This window comes from Nothoprocta perdicaria, unplaced genomic scaffold, assembly GCF_003342845.1.
Source record: "Nothoprocta perdicaria isolate Ctin4 unplaced genomic scaffold, notPer1 scaffold_14, whole genome shotgun sequence".
Lineage (NCBI taxonomy): Eukaryota > Metazoa > Chordata > Aves > Tinamiformes > Tinamidae > Nothoprocta > Nothoprocta perdicaria.
In genome coordinates, this window is record NW_020454538.1 from 3,119,038 (window position 1) to 3,135,357 (window position 16,320).

The following is a 16,320-nucleotide window of genomic DNA, read 5'->3' on the forward strand; positions in this document are numbered from 1 at the left end:
GGGTGAGAGGCATATCAGCTAACAAATGTTCCGCTGCTCTCCTGGGTTTTCTTGTTTTGGTGTTTTTTGTTACCGTAGAGGAAACTTTAAAAAAAAAAAGAAAATTAAAAAAACAATAATCTGCAGGTTGGTTTTCAATCTGGAATAAACGTGATCTACTCAGCTCCGTCTTGCACTAGACCAAAGCTGCTGCCATGGGGTTTTCCACGTTGCTGAGAAAGACCCATCCTGCTTTCACTTTCCCTACTGAGAGTAGAGGAAGAGAGACTGGCTGTGTCCTCTGCATCTCCTCTGTCCCAGCATGTCATGGGCTGAGGAGTCCGTTTTAAAATCCAGACTACATTTAGTGACTTAAGCCCAAGTGTGTTGGTGTTGTGTATTCTGTGCTATTGTGCGCTGTGATTATGGATCATGTGTTTGGTGTTAGAATCAATGCCAAACCTACGGCCTCTGCAGTGCTCATCGTGGTGGACCCTAAGTGTGTCTGTGTTGTCACCCTCTGTGCAAGACTGGCCCATTTGAGCTTGTCTGACATAAGCCCAGTTGGGTCTAGAGCAACAGTTCATCCTTTGAGCATGGCTTATAGTCCCTAGCATGGACACACAAGCTCAGGAGGACAACGGTGCCTCTTCCCAGAGCAAACCTCCAAGGTCACAGGTCCTGTATGAATTGCAGCTGTGAGATGTACATAATCCAAAAGCTGCATCTTCAGCATCACCTCCTATCCTGTTGTTGTGTGCTTTGTCCAAAATAATACCAGAAGTAATCTGGCATTTTGGTGCTGTTTCTCCTGAGTAAAGTAGTGATTTTGCAGCACCAACCTGGAGGAATTTCATTAGTCAGGATCACATGGTTGTATTGCCATTTCATCTTCACAGGGGAAAAACTTCCAGCTAACTTCATTATGTTCAATGACTACCTAATCTTACAGTGTCTTTCGCAATGAATAGCAAAAATCTTAAAATCTCATCAGGTTAGAAGCAGCCTGAAGATAATTTGCTGTGTTTTTTTAGGTTTCTATGCACAGTTCTGGAAGATGGGGAACCATCAAAAGTGGTACAGTTACTAGGATGTTACCAAGACCCATGCTTGCATCTAATCAGTAGCAGAAGGAACTTAGTTATGCTCATCAATACCTGATTATCCTGTTAAAACTGCTACTCGGGAATGGAGAAAATGGTCGGACCCAGAGCACTTCTCTGGTTGTAGTTCAGGGGGCAAAAGTCATCAAATAAATTGATCCTCTTCAGGAGGACAGGGAGTGACTTTGTTTTTGATAACTCATTAGTAGGAATTTGTGGTCAAGTTTGATTATGTAACTCAAAATGTGCAGGTTAATATCTGAATTGCTGTGGGAGTTGAGAGCTGTAGTTGTAGGGTTGAATGATATCTTGAGTGGAATTATTCTAGTTTTCATATTCTGCTCTTGAAGTGTCAGATCCTGTCCTCAAACCAAGCGCTGTCATCAGAATCCCAAATGAATAGAAGCTGTCCTAAAATCTCTTCTAGGTGATCCCTTCCGTAACAAGAGAAAGGACTTAGCCACTTCGAAAGGATTCCTGAGTTCCTGTTCAGCTTTACTCCGGCAGGAAACATGTTAAGGCTTCTTCAGTTGTCTCCTGTGTGCCACATTGCACATAGCTGAACTCCAGAGCAAGAATTTCACAGAAAGCGTTTGCCATTTTCAGCAACAGCAAACCCAGAAGTCCCCTCAAAACTTCTAAGTTTAAGTGAAGATTGCTTCCGATCTTAACAAGAGCTGTTTATATTCCTTACCTCTTCAGGATACCAGAAATTTTTGAAATACTTAAACTTCAGTTTGCTAATTCCTGGAAATCCCTGAAAATGGGTGTTTGGCTTAATTTACATTGCTTTACTTCCCCCTCAGTCTTTTATGTTTCTTCTCAAAGATTTGCTTCTATGAAAGATGATTATTCAGGTTGTGAAATCTATTCTGACTTTGGGTCAGTGCTTTGGAACTTTAAATCAGTGAGGACAAGTCACTCATTCCTAAAACCTCAGAATAAAAAAATAAACCCTAATTCATGGTAAAGCATATAGTGCTGCTTTATTTGAATATGCTCAACCTCCAGCTGCTTGTGGCTCAGAGGTCTCTGGAGCTGGTGATAGTGACGTCTCACAATCCTGCCTAGTTTTGTCTCTCAGCTTGAAGGGCCCTAGTCTGCTCCTCTCCTCATGGAAGCCATTCCATAATGCTGCTCATTATCATCATCCTTTTTCTGAATCTTGATGCCCTTGGGGCTCTATGTTCTTTTTGGAGAGTGAGGGACCAGCAGCAATACAAGATATTGACGGTACAGACGTGTTGTGGGTGCAGGTAGGGACCAATAATGAATCCTGACTTGTTCTCTCTCACTTTCCAAACTGACCTTCACTGCTTAACTAACTCCCTTTGCTTCTGACCACTCAGCCAGTTTTTGCTGGAATGTATTTTGAGAACATGGTATTAGAAAGATGGTTTGCCACAGAAATATCTAAGAATCCTTGACCTTCTTGTTTCCTGGATCTAGAAATATTCTAATGAGTTGGTTTCATCCCTTTACAGAAGGAGAGAGATGCATTTTAAGAAAGTAAGACAGTTATTTTTAGAGGTTGCCCTACTGCCTGTGGTAGTAGACATGAAACCTTACGTGGCTGAAACCTTTTCCTCAGCCACCCTAACGGAGCCCAAATTCAGCCCACTATGGGCAGAGAAGATGAAGGACATTTCAGTTTTTCTTGTGGAGTGCATTTGTGTCCCTCTGAACCTTGAGGCTGTTTGGGACAACCCTCCAAGACTGACCAGTTGTAAAGGAATGTGTGGCCGCTGTCTTTCAAAGGACGTCAGCGACTGTTGCGCACTTTTATGCTCTTCCATGGTCTGTGTGTGCATTCCAGGACTTATTTTTAGGCCTTGTGGGCTTTTTTGGCGCTATGATGGAAATGACTGAATAAGCAAAGTGGTGAATGAGCAGTCTTCTGCAGAAACTAACTTCTTTTTACCTCTTGACAGCAGATGTTTGAGCTACATAGCTGAGAAGTTAATGACACTTTGGGATTTTTTTTATTATTTTCTAATTGGAGCAGATTTAACAGTCATGATGTTGGTGATGCCGTAACTGAAATGAATGTTATCATTTCAGCATCTGCTCCAAAAATTAATACTGTTGTCTCAGCATGTTCTTCTCATGTTATATTGCTCAGTATAGGTTGGTATGGCAGGGAATGGGGTTATTCCCATTACTTTCCTGTCCAGGGAATGCTGAAACCCTTCTGTTGCTCTGCTGAGTGCTCCACTTGCCCAAAATGACACATGTCTAAGTTAGAGTTAGGGCTGCAGCTGAGTTTTATGTTCCTTGGATGGATTTACAGGTAGGTTTTAGGCAAACCAGTGATTACACTAAAAGTCATTTCGGGCCCCTAAAAGCTCCTTTTTGTTGAGAAATTTTTGTAGTCACCTTTTATGCAAAGTAACAAGCAAGATTTTTTCATCTGGCTTGGAACAGTATCAGTCTTGTTTGAGTTTCATTGTTCTGGAATGGATTTTGTGTCGGTCAACACACACAATGTTTATTTGTCCTCCTTTTATAAAAGCACAAGTCCAACCTGGACAAAATTTGCACTGCTACTCTTAGTGAAAACCAGAAGTACCTAGAACAAGGGTTCCCTTGGGCATCATAAAACAGGCAGAGACTGAAAGTATACATTGTCAGTAATAAGGAAAGAATTCCTTTCTTCCAAAGAGGGATTATAAAAGTGTTTTATTTTGGAAGCAAAAGGGAAAACTGCACCCCGTGTAGACTATTGTTAAGGGAGGTCTGCTGCACTTGTATAAAGGAAGGACGTGGACCTGTGGCCTTGCAGCAGCACCTAATGATACAAAAGTTTAAATTTTTTGTAAATGAACCTTGATGTAGGTTGAGTTTGCTCCTTGTAAGGAAAATAATCGGGGATCTTGTAGAATTGCTAGCATTTTGGTGGTGCTTTATGATGTTTTACTGCAAAGGCTTTTAAATATTCCTGTAGGATTAGGGTATTTTTAGTTGAAATTTCCCTGCTCCTCTTCAAACCTCTGTTTCTGACAGCTCTTGTACTTCAGTATTGCCAAATCAAGATAATGTTTGTCCTCCATCTTCCCCCCTCTTTCTTGCCTCTCCCCAACAAGCTTCCCTATTAGCTTGGTTAACCACCAGTGCTCTTTCTCAGGATTATCCCTACAACAGGAGGACCTGCTGCTTCTGAATAACAACAGAGTGAAATTGCTTACTTGGAAAGCTCTTCTACCTGTTTTTCACCTGAGGGGATTGGATTTAAAGGTCTTCTCTCAAAAGCAGAGTAGTGTTTGGCCTAAATCTAATTACTAGCTAGCTAACCAAGGCCCTTTTGCCAAACCAGTGCTTGTTCTGGTGGGCAGCTTCTTTCAGAAGGATCACGGGAGAGTGTTGAGATTGGGGTCCGCCTTCACCAGACGCTGGGATTCTGGGACAGGAGTTAGTTACCTCTTGGCACTCTTGTGTGGATTTGGGCTTATTAATTTTCCTGCCAAAATGAAGAGTCAGAACATCCACCCATGCTACCTTGGATGTTTGTCAGTTACTGAAAAGGGAATATCTATGAGGAAATGTCTTTGGGAATGCTTGCCTATACTGAACTGTATCAGTACATGAGGAGGATGCCCTGATCCAAGCTGATCCTTACCATGAAGGTGTGTGGAAACCTTCGTACATGCAGCTAAAACGTGGCACTTTGAAAAAGATGTGACACTTTGAAAATTCATAGGTGTGCTGAGATGATTTAGCTTTCTTTCTGTTATCCAGTATGGGATTCATGTGGAAAATCTTCAGAAATAACTTAGTGTCCTCTGCCAAACCTCCTTCATGCGCTGCAGTCCTGCTTTTCCATACTTCTGTAGCATCTTGAATCCACACTCTCTTATGCACCAGATACCACATTATCTCCTTTAAGCTCTTGAGGGAGGGTGAAGGTTAGAGGAGTTGGATATAGACTGGAATCATTTATAATTCTCTATGAAAGAAGGTTTCATTCTTTCTGATCAAGCTGCAGTTAATTTAAACACTGGTTTCTGAAACATGGAACCTTTCAAAACTAATCCAGCAACTTAAAATTTAAGAGGTCATCTAAATGTAAATTCAGTAAAGCAGCTGAAAGAAACTGCTCTGCACATTTGTGCAAAGATTGAGGGTTGGGAAGCGTTCCAGAACTTGTGTCTCACTGGATCTATCTGTAAATGAATCTGTTTCTCTTCAACTCGTTACTCTGAAAAAGGACGGTATCCTGGTTGTTAAAATGCCATGTTAAGTTTACTTCTAAAATAATTGTTCATGTAATGTTACTGTAAAAGAGTATTGCTGATTTGTGTAGGTGGATTTGTTTTTAAATGTGAAAACATTTTCAAAAAACTGCTATAGATTTCATAGTGAGAAAGCTAAAAACAGGAAAAAATATTTCAAATGGAGCCAGAACTATAATGTTTGATATTCAGAAACAAGATAAAAGCTCAAATTTAGATTTAATAATCTATATCTGAAAGGGCTCTTCTGATTTTGTTCCCTCTTGCAGAGGAGGGTCCTATACAGTGATATTCAACATGTTGTCCATGACCTGATTCAGATAACTTTGGAAAAAATAACCAGGGAGAGAAGCCTCTTGGCACTAAACTGACACTTGCTTTAGAAGAGCCTCAACAACTGCTGAAAAGATGTTATGGGATCTGCAAGTAGAGCATTGGCGGGTTTTTTAGCCTCTTTTTTTTGCCCTCTGGTCTGATAGCTTTACTAGTTGAGCAGATTGGGGTGGATGGATCCTGGTTGTGTCAGGAAGAACCAAAGACCTGGCATCATCTATAAAGTAATTCTTCACATTGCCATCACTTGACTTCCCTCATTTCAAGTGCTTAGTAGCAGAATAAGAGCTAACTTGAAGAAATGTCTTGAAAAAAGTTGTTCTAGTCATTTATTGTGGAAGGTTGTTGCATAGTCAGAAATTTGAAAAAGTGGTGAACTAATTCCCACGATAGTTTCCTTATCTCTTTCAAAATGAGCTTTTTGTGTCCTCCTCCCCCTAGGTCTTCCACCCCATATGTGTCATATATGTTTTGGGAGAGTGTTGCAGATGTTAGAGCACGATGTTGTTGTGCGGAGTTTGATGCAATGGTCTTTTGAAGACTGCAGGTTTTCAGTGCTCACCTAAAAAGGTTTTTTGGAGTATAAAACTGTCAAGCCATTACTGCTTCCTTCTTTCCTTCTGCTGCATTTGGCAGTAGCAAGTTTCAAAGAAAAAGTGGAATGATGAGGGTGGAGTTTACCCTCTTAACCTTAACTCTCGGAAATATTCTTTCTCTAGGCAATGTCTGAATGTCTCTTTTTATATTATAAAGAATATGTAATTACACAGCACTCTTTAGCTAGATGATAAAAAATTTATTAACAGCATGATAGGAAAAACATATTTTATCTTTATCACTTTGGGAATTATTACCTAAATATGTTCCCACCCGAGGGAAGGTGGGTGCTGTTTGGGTAAGCCTGCAGCCTCCAAGGGCTTGTCCTTCTGGGACAGACAACTTAAGTTGTGAACTAATGACAAAAAACAGAAGACGGATGCAACTGTGTTATGCAAATACAGTATTTTCTTGGCCAGAATTATTTAGAATGAACCCTGGCTGCTTCTTAAATCTATTTCTCCAGATAAACAACCATTTCTTGTTAACCTCTGGATGGAGGAATATTGGTAGATGAAACAGAGCACACGTAGGTGGCAGAACCAAAAGAAAAGCGGTCCTGGTTCGCAAGCAGCGCTCGTCCTTTCAGCGTCAAAACAGCAGGTTTGGCTGTCTGTTGTTTTGAATGCTCTTAAGCTTTTATTCAAGGTATATTTTAACTGCTTATATTCTGTTTAGCAACAGTGTTCTGATTTCCCTGTAGTTCCAGTTGCCTGTAATTCCTGAATGCAAGTGGGTTTCAGCAGCCTGTATTTGTAGGCAGTGTCGTGTGCTCGAGTGGAAACCCGCTGATGGGATGAGAGCGGGTGGAAGTCGGGAAGGGAAATGTCTGCAAGCTGCTCAACAGCGACCGCCCTCCGAGCTCGCACAGAAGGGAGCTTCTGCTCTCTTCATCTGTCTTGATGACTCTCTTTGCCTGTCCAATATTGAATTCTGGTGGTCTGCTCTCTGTTAGTTTTCAGTACTGCTGCCTGTCTAGTCCCTTTTTGACAACCTATGGAATTTCTTATATTTAAGTTGCAGTGTTTGGATTCTAGCATATTTTAGCTTAACCTCTAAAAGAAACAATGGTTAGATAATTCTTTCTTACTTTTTTTCCTCTGTATCTCTCTAAACTATTTTAGTAACATATTGGCTTTAAATGCTTAAGGCTCTGAGGGGTTGTAATTCCTCATGTTCATGCATGCATACACATATACACAAGTCAGGTTTATGTTAACATCCATAGTTTCTGCTGCTCATCATTTTAAGAGGCTACCTTATGTCAGCCCCCTACCAAGAGCTATACTTTCCATCTTTGAGGTTTTTAGCTTCTAAACTGCTTTTCTTCCTTGCTTGTTAAGAACTTAGCATGGGGTTTTTATAACACAATGTGCAAACAAATGTAAAGCTCTGAATATGGTAGAGATGCCGGCCCTAAATGCACTGCTCCTAAGTTGTTTCAGAGTAGCTTTTACTTGAAATTACCTGCCATTCACTGTAAATTCTTGGCTATGATGGTAGAAATCTATCTGGTGTAGTTTTCAGTCTTGCTTGTCATAGCCTGCATGTTACACAGGTTATGTTAAAGTTTTAAGCAGTATTTTTGTGGCATGCTTTTTTTTTTATATATATATATATAAAACATATATATAAAATAAGTGTATAAAATATATAAAAATCACCCCATATATTAGTAAGACCCGAGCTAAAGGAAAATTGCAATGATTCTTTGGGTTAGGTGTAGGTGAGGTTTGTTACCCATGTCCTAGCCATAATGTTTCACTTTGGGGGAGCTGCTGGAGCACACACAACACTGTCCTAAATCCTTGTCCATCTTCCTGTCACTCAGTGCTCCTGGAAGTGCAGAGAGGAGTGACCAAGGAGAGCTCTGCAATGTTAAGGGAAGAGAAAAGGCTTGTTACACCTCTGCTTTGGTTCTCCTCAACCCATTGCAGTTGCTGGCCCAAATGAAGTTTTAAGGATGTTTCTACTCCTAAAGGTATAATATATCATAGAAAAAAACGAGTTGTGGAAATGGCTCTGTTAGGCCAGGACAACACAACACTTGTCTGTCTGCCTTTCAGAGCCAGGTTTTGTTGGAGCACTGGGGAGAGAACAGGAGAGCCTGCACAGACCTATGTGCCTGCGCCTGGCGCGTAGCTGCCGTGTGCAGGTCTGTGGGGTAGCTGTCAGCTGCCCCACCGATGCTTCCACTGTCTATTCAGACACTTTCTTTGCAACCTAGTGTTTGAAGAAAGGAGAAGAGCAGGAACGTGTCGTGCTGTCTCCTTCTGGGGCTGGATTCAAGCCTGGGGGTTAGAGGAGTGAAGGTGTAGCCAGCCCCACAACTGCTGGGCCTCCCTGTTGTTGGATGAGGAAAAGGGGGGAAATTCAGAAACTAAACATGTATGTATTTACTTCTGTCCAAATGCAGGAAAAGATATGGGATGGGACAACCTCCAGAGATGCAGAGCAATCCAGATTTGCTTAGAAATAACTGTGAGCAGAGAGTGGCTGGAGTCTGCTCCTTGTAGCACAGCAAGCCCTGCAGGCCAACCTCTGTTAGCATCTGCAGAAATGGGACCACCTTCAAGACAGAGAAAATCTCATCAAACTGTGGGAGCAAGTAACTCAGAATACTTATTTGTGTGAGCTTCCCTCCCTGTAGTTTTATAGTTGTGCTCTAAACCACAAGTCTCCCATCTTAATTTGCTTAGGTATCATGAAAGATGTTCATGATAGGTGCTATCAGCATGAAACCACCTTTCATCAGCATGAAAGGAGCTCTTGCAGGAGCAGGTACTCCCTGTCTTCCAGTGCAGTCACACAGACCACTAGTAGTGTGATACCTCTGCTTTCAGATTCCCTGCTTTATGTTGGGCTACCTAACACTAGGGACACTTTCCTCCTAGAGGAGGAAGAGAGAATTTTTAAGTGTTTTTTTAGGGCTGCATTGCTACTTTTGATGCTGCCTCTGTTACTTGCATGACTCATCCCCTCTTCTTAAAAATTAGAGAGAGTACAAGTTCTTCATAAAGTAGCTCCAGCTCCTGTCATCCAGTATGCAGCCTGCCACAAGGGTGGCAAATTTGGGTAGAAATGCTCTCTGCTTTACATCCCAGCCATAGGTACTTCCCACTTAAAGAAAAAACTACAACATTTATAAAGAACTTCAGAAAGTGTTACAGACTGGCAGGTATCATGAAGCTGCTTGTCTCAAAGGTACATGCCAGGAATTCCAGCTCGGTAACAACAGATGTGTTTACTATTGTGATACCTCTTTTATAGATCAGGGTAATTACCAGAACAGCAAAATCTAACTAGAACGCAATGTGAGGGGAAATTAAGATGGAAATGAGTGAGTTCTTGCCAACATGGTCTTTGGATCTTTTTAAATAAAATCCCATGACAGTTCTTCAAAAAATTATGTTGTTAGAATCTGGTGCTGTATTCTATGGGGCAAGTGTTGTGTAGATCAGCCTTGTAGGTAGTCTCAGAAGGTCAAAACTTTTGAGCTGGGTGTCATTGTCCGTATGAGAATATATGAGAATTCTGAACAACAGTAAGATTTTTGAGGTGCTTTTAGTTATGTTGAAACTTAATAGTCACCCCTTTCCTGCTAACCCCTTTTTGATTGTGCTATAATAATAAGCCCCATTAGAGCCTTTTAATTATTATTTCCGCCTCCTTCTCAGATTGTAGCTGCAAATCTTTATAGCTTATTTGCCTTTTTTTTTTTTTTTTTTTTTTTTTTTTTTTTTTGTGAAGAGAGAGGAAAAACTGAATGGGAGGATACAAATTAAAAAAATGAGATTGAGGATCCTGCCTTTTTGAAAGTTCAAATATTTCATCCCACCTGTTTAGATCTAGTGCTTTAGATATTCTAGGATTACCGTTTTTTTTTCCAGAATCTGTTTTTGGGTTTCTTAAGTTTTAGTTAGAAGGAGTATATATATATTTTTTTTCCATCTGCTTGGAATCTTTGAGGTCTGTGGACATTTCTGGACACGAGGCGAGCTGAGCAGGAGGGGGTTTCTGACAGTCCTGTAGGATCCTTAGGGAGCCAGAAACCTTGAGGCTTGGGACCATGGCCCTTGCTGGAGGCATGTGGATCAACTCAGAATTCCTCAGGAAAGCTGAATCACTGGATGAGTAACTGTCCGTAACAACCAGATGACAGAACATCATGTGACTGTACCAGGACTGGCTTGAAAAGCTTTAGGAAAACAAGGTTCTTACTACAATAAACATTAACTTTTCTGCCTGGGTGTACATCAGTGTTGGAATATCAAGAAATGCTTCTGCAATGTGTCAACCATTGGTGGGTTTTGTGGTTGGAAAATAATACTATTTTCTGCATTTAAAAATCTGCACAAGGTTAACCTGATCTGTTTTGATTCAGTGTGATGCTTCAAGTACTGTATTCTTCTGCATTCTAGATACCTAGACTTTTTTTTAGTGTTCTCTCTTACCTCTCTCCCATTTTACTATTGCAAACAGCATTTTCTTCCAGCTTGAGCATTAAATCCTTGGAAAGCATGAAACTTTTGTCCGCCTTGTGTGTGTGAAGCTGGTCCTACGAAAGATGAATGAACTAACACATTGCACACACACACAAAAAATTACTACTAGAAAGCCAGAAAAGCAAATCAAAATGTGTAATTCTTTTTACAGGTATCTATAATGAGACACGTTCTGTACTTTCTCACATCTAGTTTGCATGGACAAAGACATTCTTTGTTCATATGAAGTATAAAAATAAAGTGAAAAAGATGAAAATTAGCTAGCTTTGTAAAATATGAAATAGTTTTAAGTGTATGAATGAATGTTTCTGTTGCTGGATTTTATTACGATATAAGGATAAGGTGCAAGTGTGTATCTGTCATAGGAGAACAGAAAACCCCCTTGTAGGGGTCTATGTCCTTAAAATGGAAATAGTCCTGTGATGGTTTCCCAATAGTTAAAATAGCTTTAGAATATGAGCTGGGCACTCAAAACTTTTACTGCTGGGATCGGGAAGGGGATGTGGGGTAGGAGGAAACCTGGAAACGGGTGTGAGGAAGGATTCATTTCACACCTCTGAAACATGCAGAACTCTGGTATTTTGGGGGGAGGGAAGGGGAAGGAGGGAATTGCTTATTTATTATAGGTTCTATTTAGACTTAAAGACTATATTTCAGTCTATTTTAAGTTCAGGAGGACTGTTTTATTTTTGTTTTAAATCTGAGAACATTTTTGTGTGTAGCACTTAACTTGAATAATAATATTCAGTGCAACCGAAGGCTGACTCGTGTGCATCTGCGTTCTATGCTCTGTTAATGTGTTTGAAATTAAAATAGTTTTTACTGATTTCTCAGCAGTTATTTGGAAAGATAAAGGCAAGCAACACCTCACCAGTATTTCTAATGAAAAACAGGCACAGAAACAAAATGGGATTTTTTTTTTTCCTATGAGAGAAAAAAAACCTTAACTTTTGTTGATTACAGAAATCTTACTGTTAACACTGCAGCTCTTTCTCCTGGTGTGCTAGTTCTTCTTTCCTTTCATTATTACTGCCTATGTTTTTACATATATCTAGAATATTTAAGCAGAATACTAACTGTATTTGGATAACTGTCATCCAGATTTGTGCTATTGAATAATTCCAGTGCTCATCTGAAGGAAAAATATGGTGATGATTTTTTTTTTCCCCTTCTTCCAAGGCTCCTGCTAAGAAAGATTCTACTCAAAGTACTGTCAAAGAAGACAAAGTCCATCTGTTGAAGTATAATATTGGAGATCTAGTGTGGTCCAAAGTGTCTGGTTTTCCGTGGTGGCCATGTATGGTTTCTGCTGATCCTGTTCTTCATTCCTACACTAAACTAAAAGGTATGTCAGTGATGCTACAAACATCCAGTTTTCTTTCAAGTATATTTCCTATATTTCTTTCAGGAAGTTCCATCTCCATGTGAGGAAGAACTTCTTTGCTGTGGGAGTGGCAGAGCCCTGGCACAGGCTGCCCAGGGAGGTTGTGGAGTCTCCTTCTCTGGAGATCTTCCAAACTGGATGCCGCCCTGTGCCCCGTGCTCTGGGTGTCCCTGCTGGAGCAGGGGGTTGGACTAGATGATCTCTAGAGGTCCCTTCCAACCTTAACTCCAACTGTGATAGGAAAATATTATTTTGGGGAAAATTACTCATTTTATCTGTTCAGTGCTATCAGTACCTGAACCAGTCCCGTGTTATCAAGAACAATGTTAAATCATGTGTGCACTGTTCTTGACCGTATAGCAGCCACATTTTTGACAATGTAGCATTTTTTTTCCATTGGGTTGTTTTGTTCTTCATGTTTTTTTTAAAGTAAAGCATATGTTCCACTGTTCTTATAGAGGCTCTTTGCAGTATGATGGTTTTACTTTTTTCAGTAATGCTTAAGAACGCATTAAAAATACCTTTCACAAAATACTTGAGATGTTTTTGAAGTGTTATGAGGCTTAAAATTTTTGAAAACTAATGGGAATTAAATACTTATGATAATTATTCTCCATGAAAATCAATTCCTATTTCAGGCAATTGTGGGATTTTTGTGCTCTGTAGATTCAGTAATTATCTACAGACAAAATTGATCCTAGATGTAGAAACTACCAAGTGTTAATCACATTCATAAATAGGTATCCATGCCCAGTTCTTTTTCTCTTTTGCAGCTTCTTCCATTCTGAAATCTGAAACTTGTAGTGTTTACCTGTGCTAGTTGTAGAAGGATAAAATAATTTAGTCTGTCCCTTGGTTCCAAACAGCCAAGCTAGAGCAGGCTGCTTAGAGCCTGTGCAGTCAAATCTTGGATGTCTCCAAGGATGGAGACTTTGCAGCCCCTCTGGGTAACCTCTGCCAGTGGCTGACTTGCACATTCCGCAAACCTTCATGGTCAGAAGACTTTTTACTTAATTGAAATTCCCTTTGTTTCAACCGATATCCATTGCCTCTCACATTTCCTATGTGGGCATCTGAGAAGCCTTGGTCGGTTCTCTAAGTCTCCCTGTTAGGTAGCAGCAGATAGCAGTAAGATCTTTCCAAACCCCACATGAGTTTGCTCAGTCTTCAGAAGAAAATGATATTTGAGCTTCCTATTTCAAACCACGTGCTCTACCTTCCTATCACCTTGCTGGCTCTGCTGAATTCCCTTCACTATGTCAATGTCTTTGCTGTACTACAGAACCCAAAACTAGACGTTATATTCCAAGTGTGGTTGCACAAGGATTGAGTAGAGGGGAACAAACATATCCTTCAGCCTGCTGGCTGTTTTTCCTGGTCCAAGTATGTGGCTTTCTTCCTCGCAAGATTGCACTGTTGATTTCAGTTTACTGTTTTCAGTAGACAGTTTCAGTGTTTGACACTGTTTTCAGTTTGCTGTTCACAAGGACTGCATGTGGCCTTTTGCAAATCTTTTCTAGCCAGTCTGGGACCATCCTGTAGGGCTGTATCGGGTTATTCTGTCTCAAATGCAGTGCTATTCATTTGCCTTTCTTGAACTTCGTGAGATTCCTCCAGCCTGTTTCTCTGGTGCATATGGTTTATCCACGTAGCAGCAGCAATTGACGATTTCTCCAAATTTAGTATCTTCCCCATAAAAAAGATACCTTAGTACCTTCCTGCTGCTTAGGTGCACTTTCTGTCATTGTCCAGATGCCCAATAAAGACCTTAAGCAGTATCTGTGTTACTATAGGTGCTGAGGGACAGTGCAAGGAACAAGCTGGCAGTTGGGGTTTGTAGCTGTTCAGAATGCTTTGAGCCGGTTTTCTTGCCACTTTTCCAAAGGTGTTTCCTTCAACAACTTGGTTATCGGGATACTATGGAATGCCGGGTCAGTTGTCTTCATTTAAGTAAAACTAAACAGCACTGCTCATCCTTTGTCCCCTCACAGAAGACCATCAGGTTGATCTGGCATGGTTTGCCCTTGGTATCAGTGCCACTATTCCCAGGCACCTTCGTGTCTTTTATATGCCTGGCTGTGGCTTCCAGAAGGATTCATTCCGTGATTTTGTAGACACAGAGACTGGGCTGACCTACTAGTAGTTCCCTGGCCCATTCTCCTTGCTTTTCTTGAAGACAGGTGTGATGTTTGCTATGTTGGCCTTTTTCAGTCATCATGGGTCTCCCCTGATGGCTAAGGCCTTTCCAGAATAACGCAGGGCAGCCTCGCTGTCACATTAGCCAACCCCTTCAGCACCTCCTGATGCATCCCATCTGGTACTGTTATCTTCAACTTGCTTAAGTGCTTCCTGACTTATCTTCCTCTATGGTGTGTGATGCCTCAGTCTTCAAGCCCATGCCTCTAAACTGAGGGACAAGGAAGGCTTGAAGGTCAGCCTTAACTGTGTGTGTTGTTGTTGTTTCCTTTTGCTGTTAGACTATGTGAAGAAGGGATTGAATATATTAACCTTTTGTGTCCATCATCTGTAGATCCCCTGTCCCAGGGAGCTTTCCTTAGCCTTCCTTTTGCCTTCTTGCTGCCTGCTGTGTTCCTCACTAGTTTCAACTCCAGCTGAGTTCTGTAAACTATATTTTTACTATATTTATGTCAAACCACACCAAAATTAAAAGTAGAATACAGAAAAAATTGAGGAAAAACAAGAAGTTGGTAAGATTACCAAACTGAGATAGGAGTACATCATCTTATTTTAATATTTATATTTCTAAATATTTTCATGTATTTTATTGGATCAAGAGAAAGTGTTAATTTCCTTTCTTTTGAACAGAATAGAGTATTTTAGTGTTATCAGATTTCAGTAGCTTTTAGCTCTGTATTTCCAAGTGTGTATGTATCTTCATATTTGGTAGAGGTAAGGATAAAATTGTTTTAGGTTTTCAGTAGTGCTCATGGATTGCTTTGAGCTCTTGGTAAATGGACTGTAATATATTTCTGAAATTAGCATTAAAATGAAAAACTATGGTATGGAGTGACTGTAAATGTGCTGTACTGGAAGTTGGAGCGATCTTAATGATGTGGTGATGCAGCCTAAGGAAAAAAAAAGCAGTTTAGTAGGAACAAGTGCAGACCTTTTTTGCTTTGAGATGATCAGTGTGGGAAATGAGTGGAAAGTTGCTTTTTTGCAGAAAGGAATGTGGAAGTCATAAACTAACCCAATGTAGATCCACAGTAGAAAGACCAAACTCATACTGAAATGCATAAATAATGCTGTTTGTTAGATATATAAAGTAAATGTGTTGCTGCTTCTGCAGTTGCCTGGCTTCAGCACAAGTACTTACTCATTTCATCCCTTCTTGACCTGTGTAGTTTCAAGAGATGTGGATTAAAAGGAGAATATTCAGAGAATGGAAGTGACCATGAATGTAAATCCAGGAGTCTTAGTTGAGAGGACAGCGTGAACGAATTGGATTTGTTTAATAAGGAGAAGCAAAAGAAAAGCATGTTAGCAGGCTTTAAATAAAGTCGGTATTAAGAAGAAAAAGTATAAGCTCTTACCACTCTTGGAAGGAGAGCTTCATAGCAAGGAATATTTAGAGTACATTTTAAAAAAGCTCTGAAATGGTAAAGATGGTGAAGAATGATTGCCTAGAGAGATTGTGTTTTTGTTCACAGGAGCATTTTTTCAACAAATAAGATGAAGTTCTCTAAGATAGAACTGAACTCCATGTTGGTACTGAACCAAATGGCTTCTTGGGATTCCTTCCAAACTTTGATACAACTGCTAGAATGATCTTGTGGATATTAGAGGATCCTCAGATAATTATTCTGATAGCAGCTCAATTTCAGAGTTTCAATCAGGCAGTCCCTGTGATTTGGTCTTTGGTCTACTCAGGTCTATTGCAACACAGAAGACCTGGACTTTAAGAGAAACAGAGCTATCTGTTACTAACTAAATTTCTCTGTTCCTCCAAAGGAGGAACCAAGAAGGTGCCAATTACCAAGAAGTTGTGTGGCAGCTTTTTATAGATAACTATGAAAACAAATCAGTAGAAAACAAAACCGTATCCATGGAATAAGAACAGAGGGAAGGACTTGTGTGTTTTGGGACATTCACTTCCCTGTCTTTTATATATATTTATATATATATAAGAGGTGTCTTTGTAACTTCAGGAAGTTCCTCTAGGTCTGGGC

General features: G+C 40.3%; 1 protein-coding gene across 2 annotated transcripts in view; it reads left to right on the forward strand.

Moving 5' to 3' along the window:
• Nucleotides 1–16,320, forward strand: part of NSD2 (nuclear receptor binding SET domain protein 2) — a 97,353-nt gene that overhangs the window by 41,480 nt on the left and 39,553 nt on the right. For both annotated transcript variants that reach the window (XM_026034071.1, XM_026034070.1), the window contains exon 3: nt 11,926–12,091. In XM_026034071.1, coding sequence (XP_025889856.1) covers nt 11,926–12,091 — 166 coding nt within the window. The remainder of the gene's footprint in view (nt 1–11,925; nt 12,092–16,320) is intronic.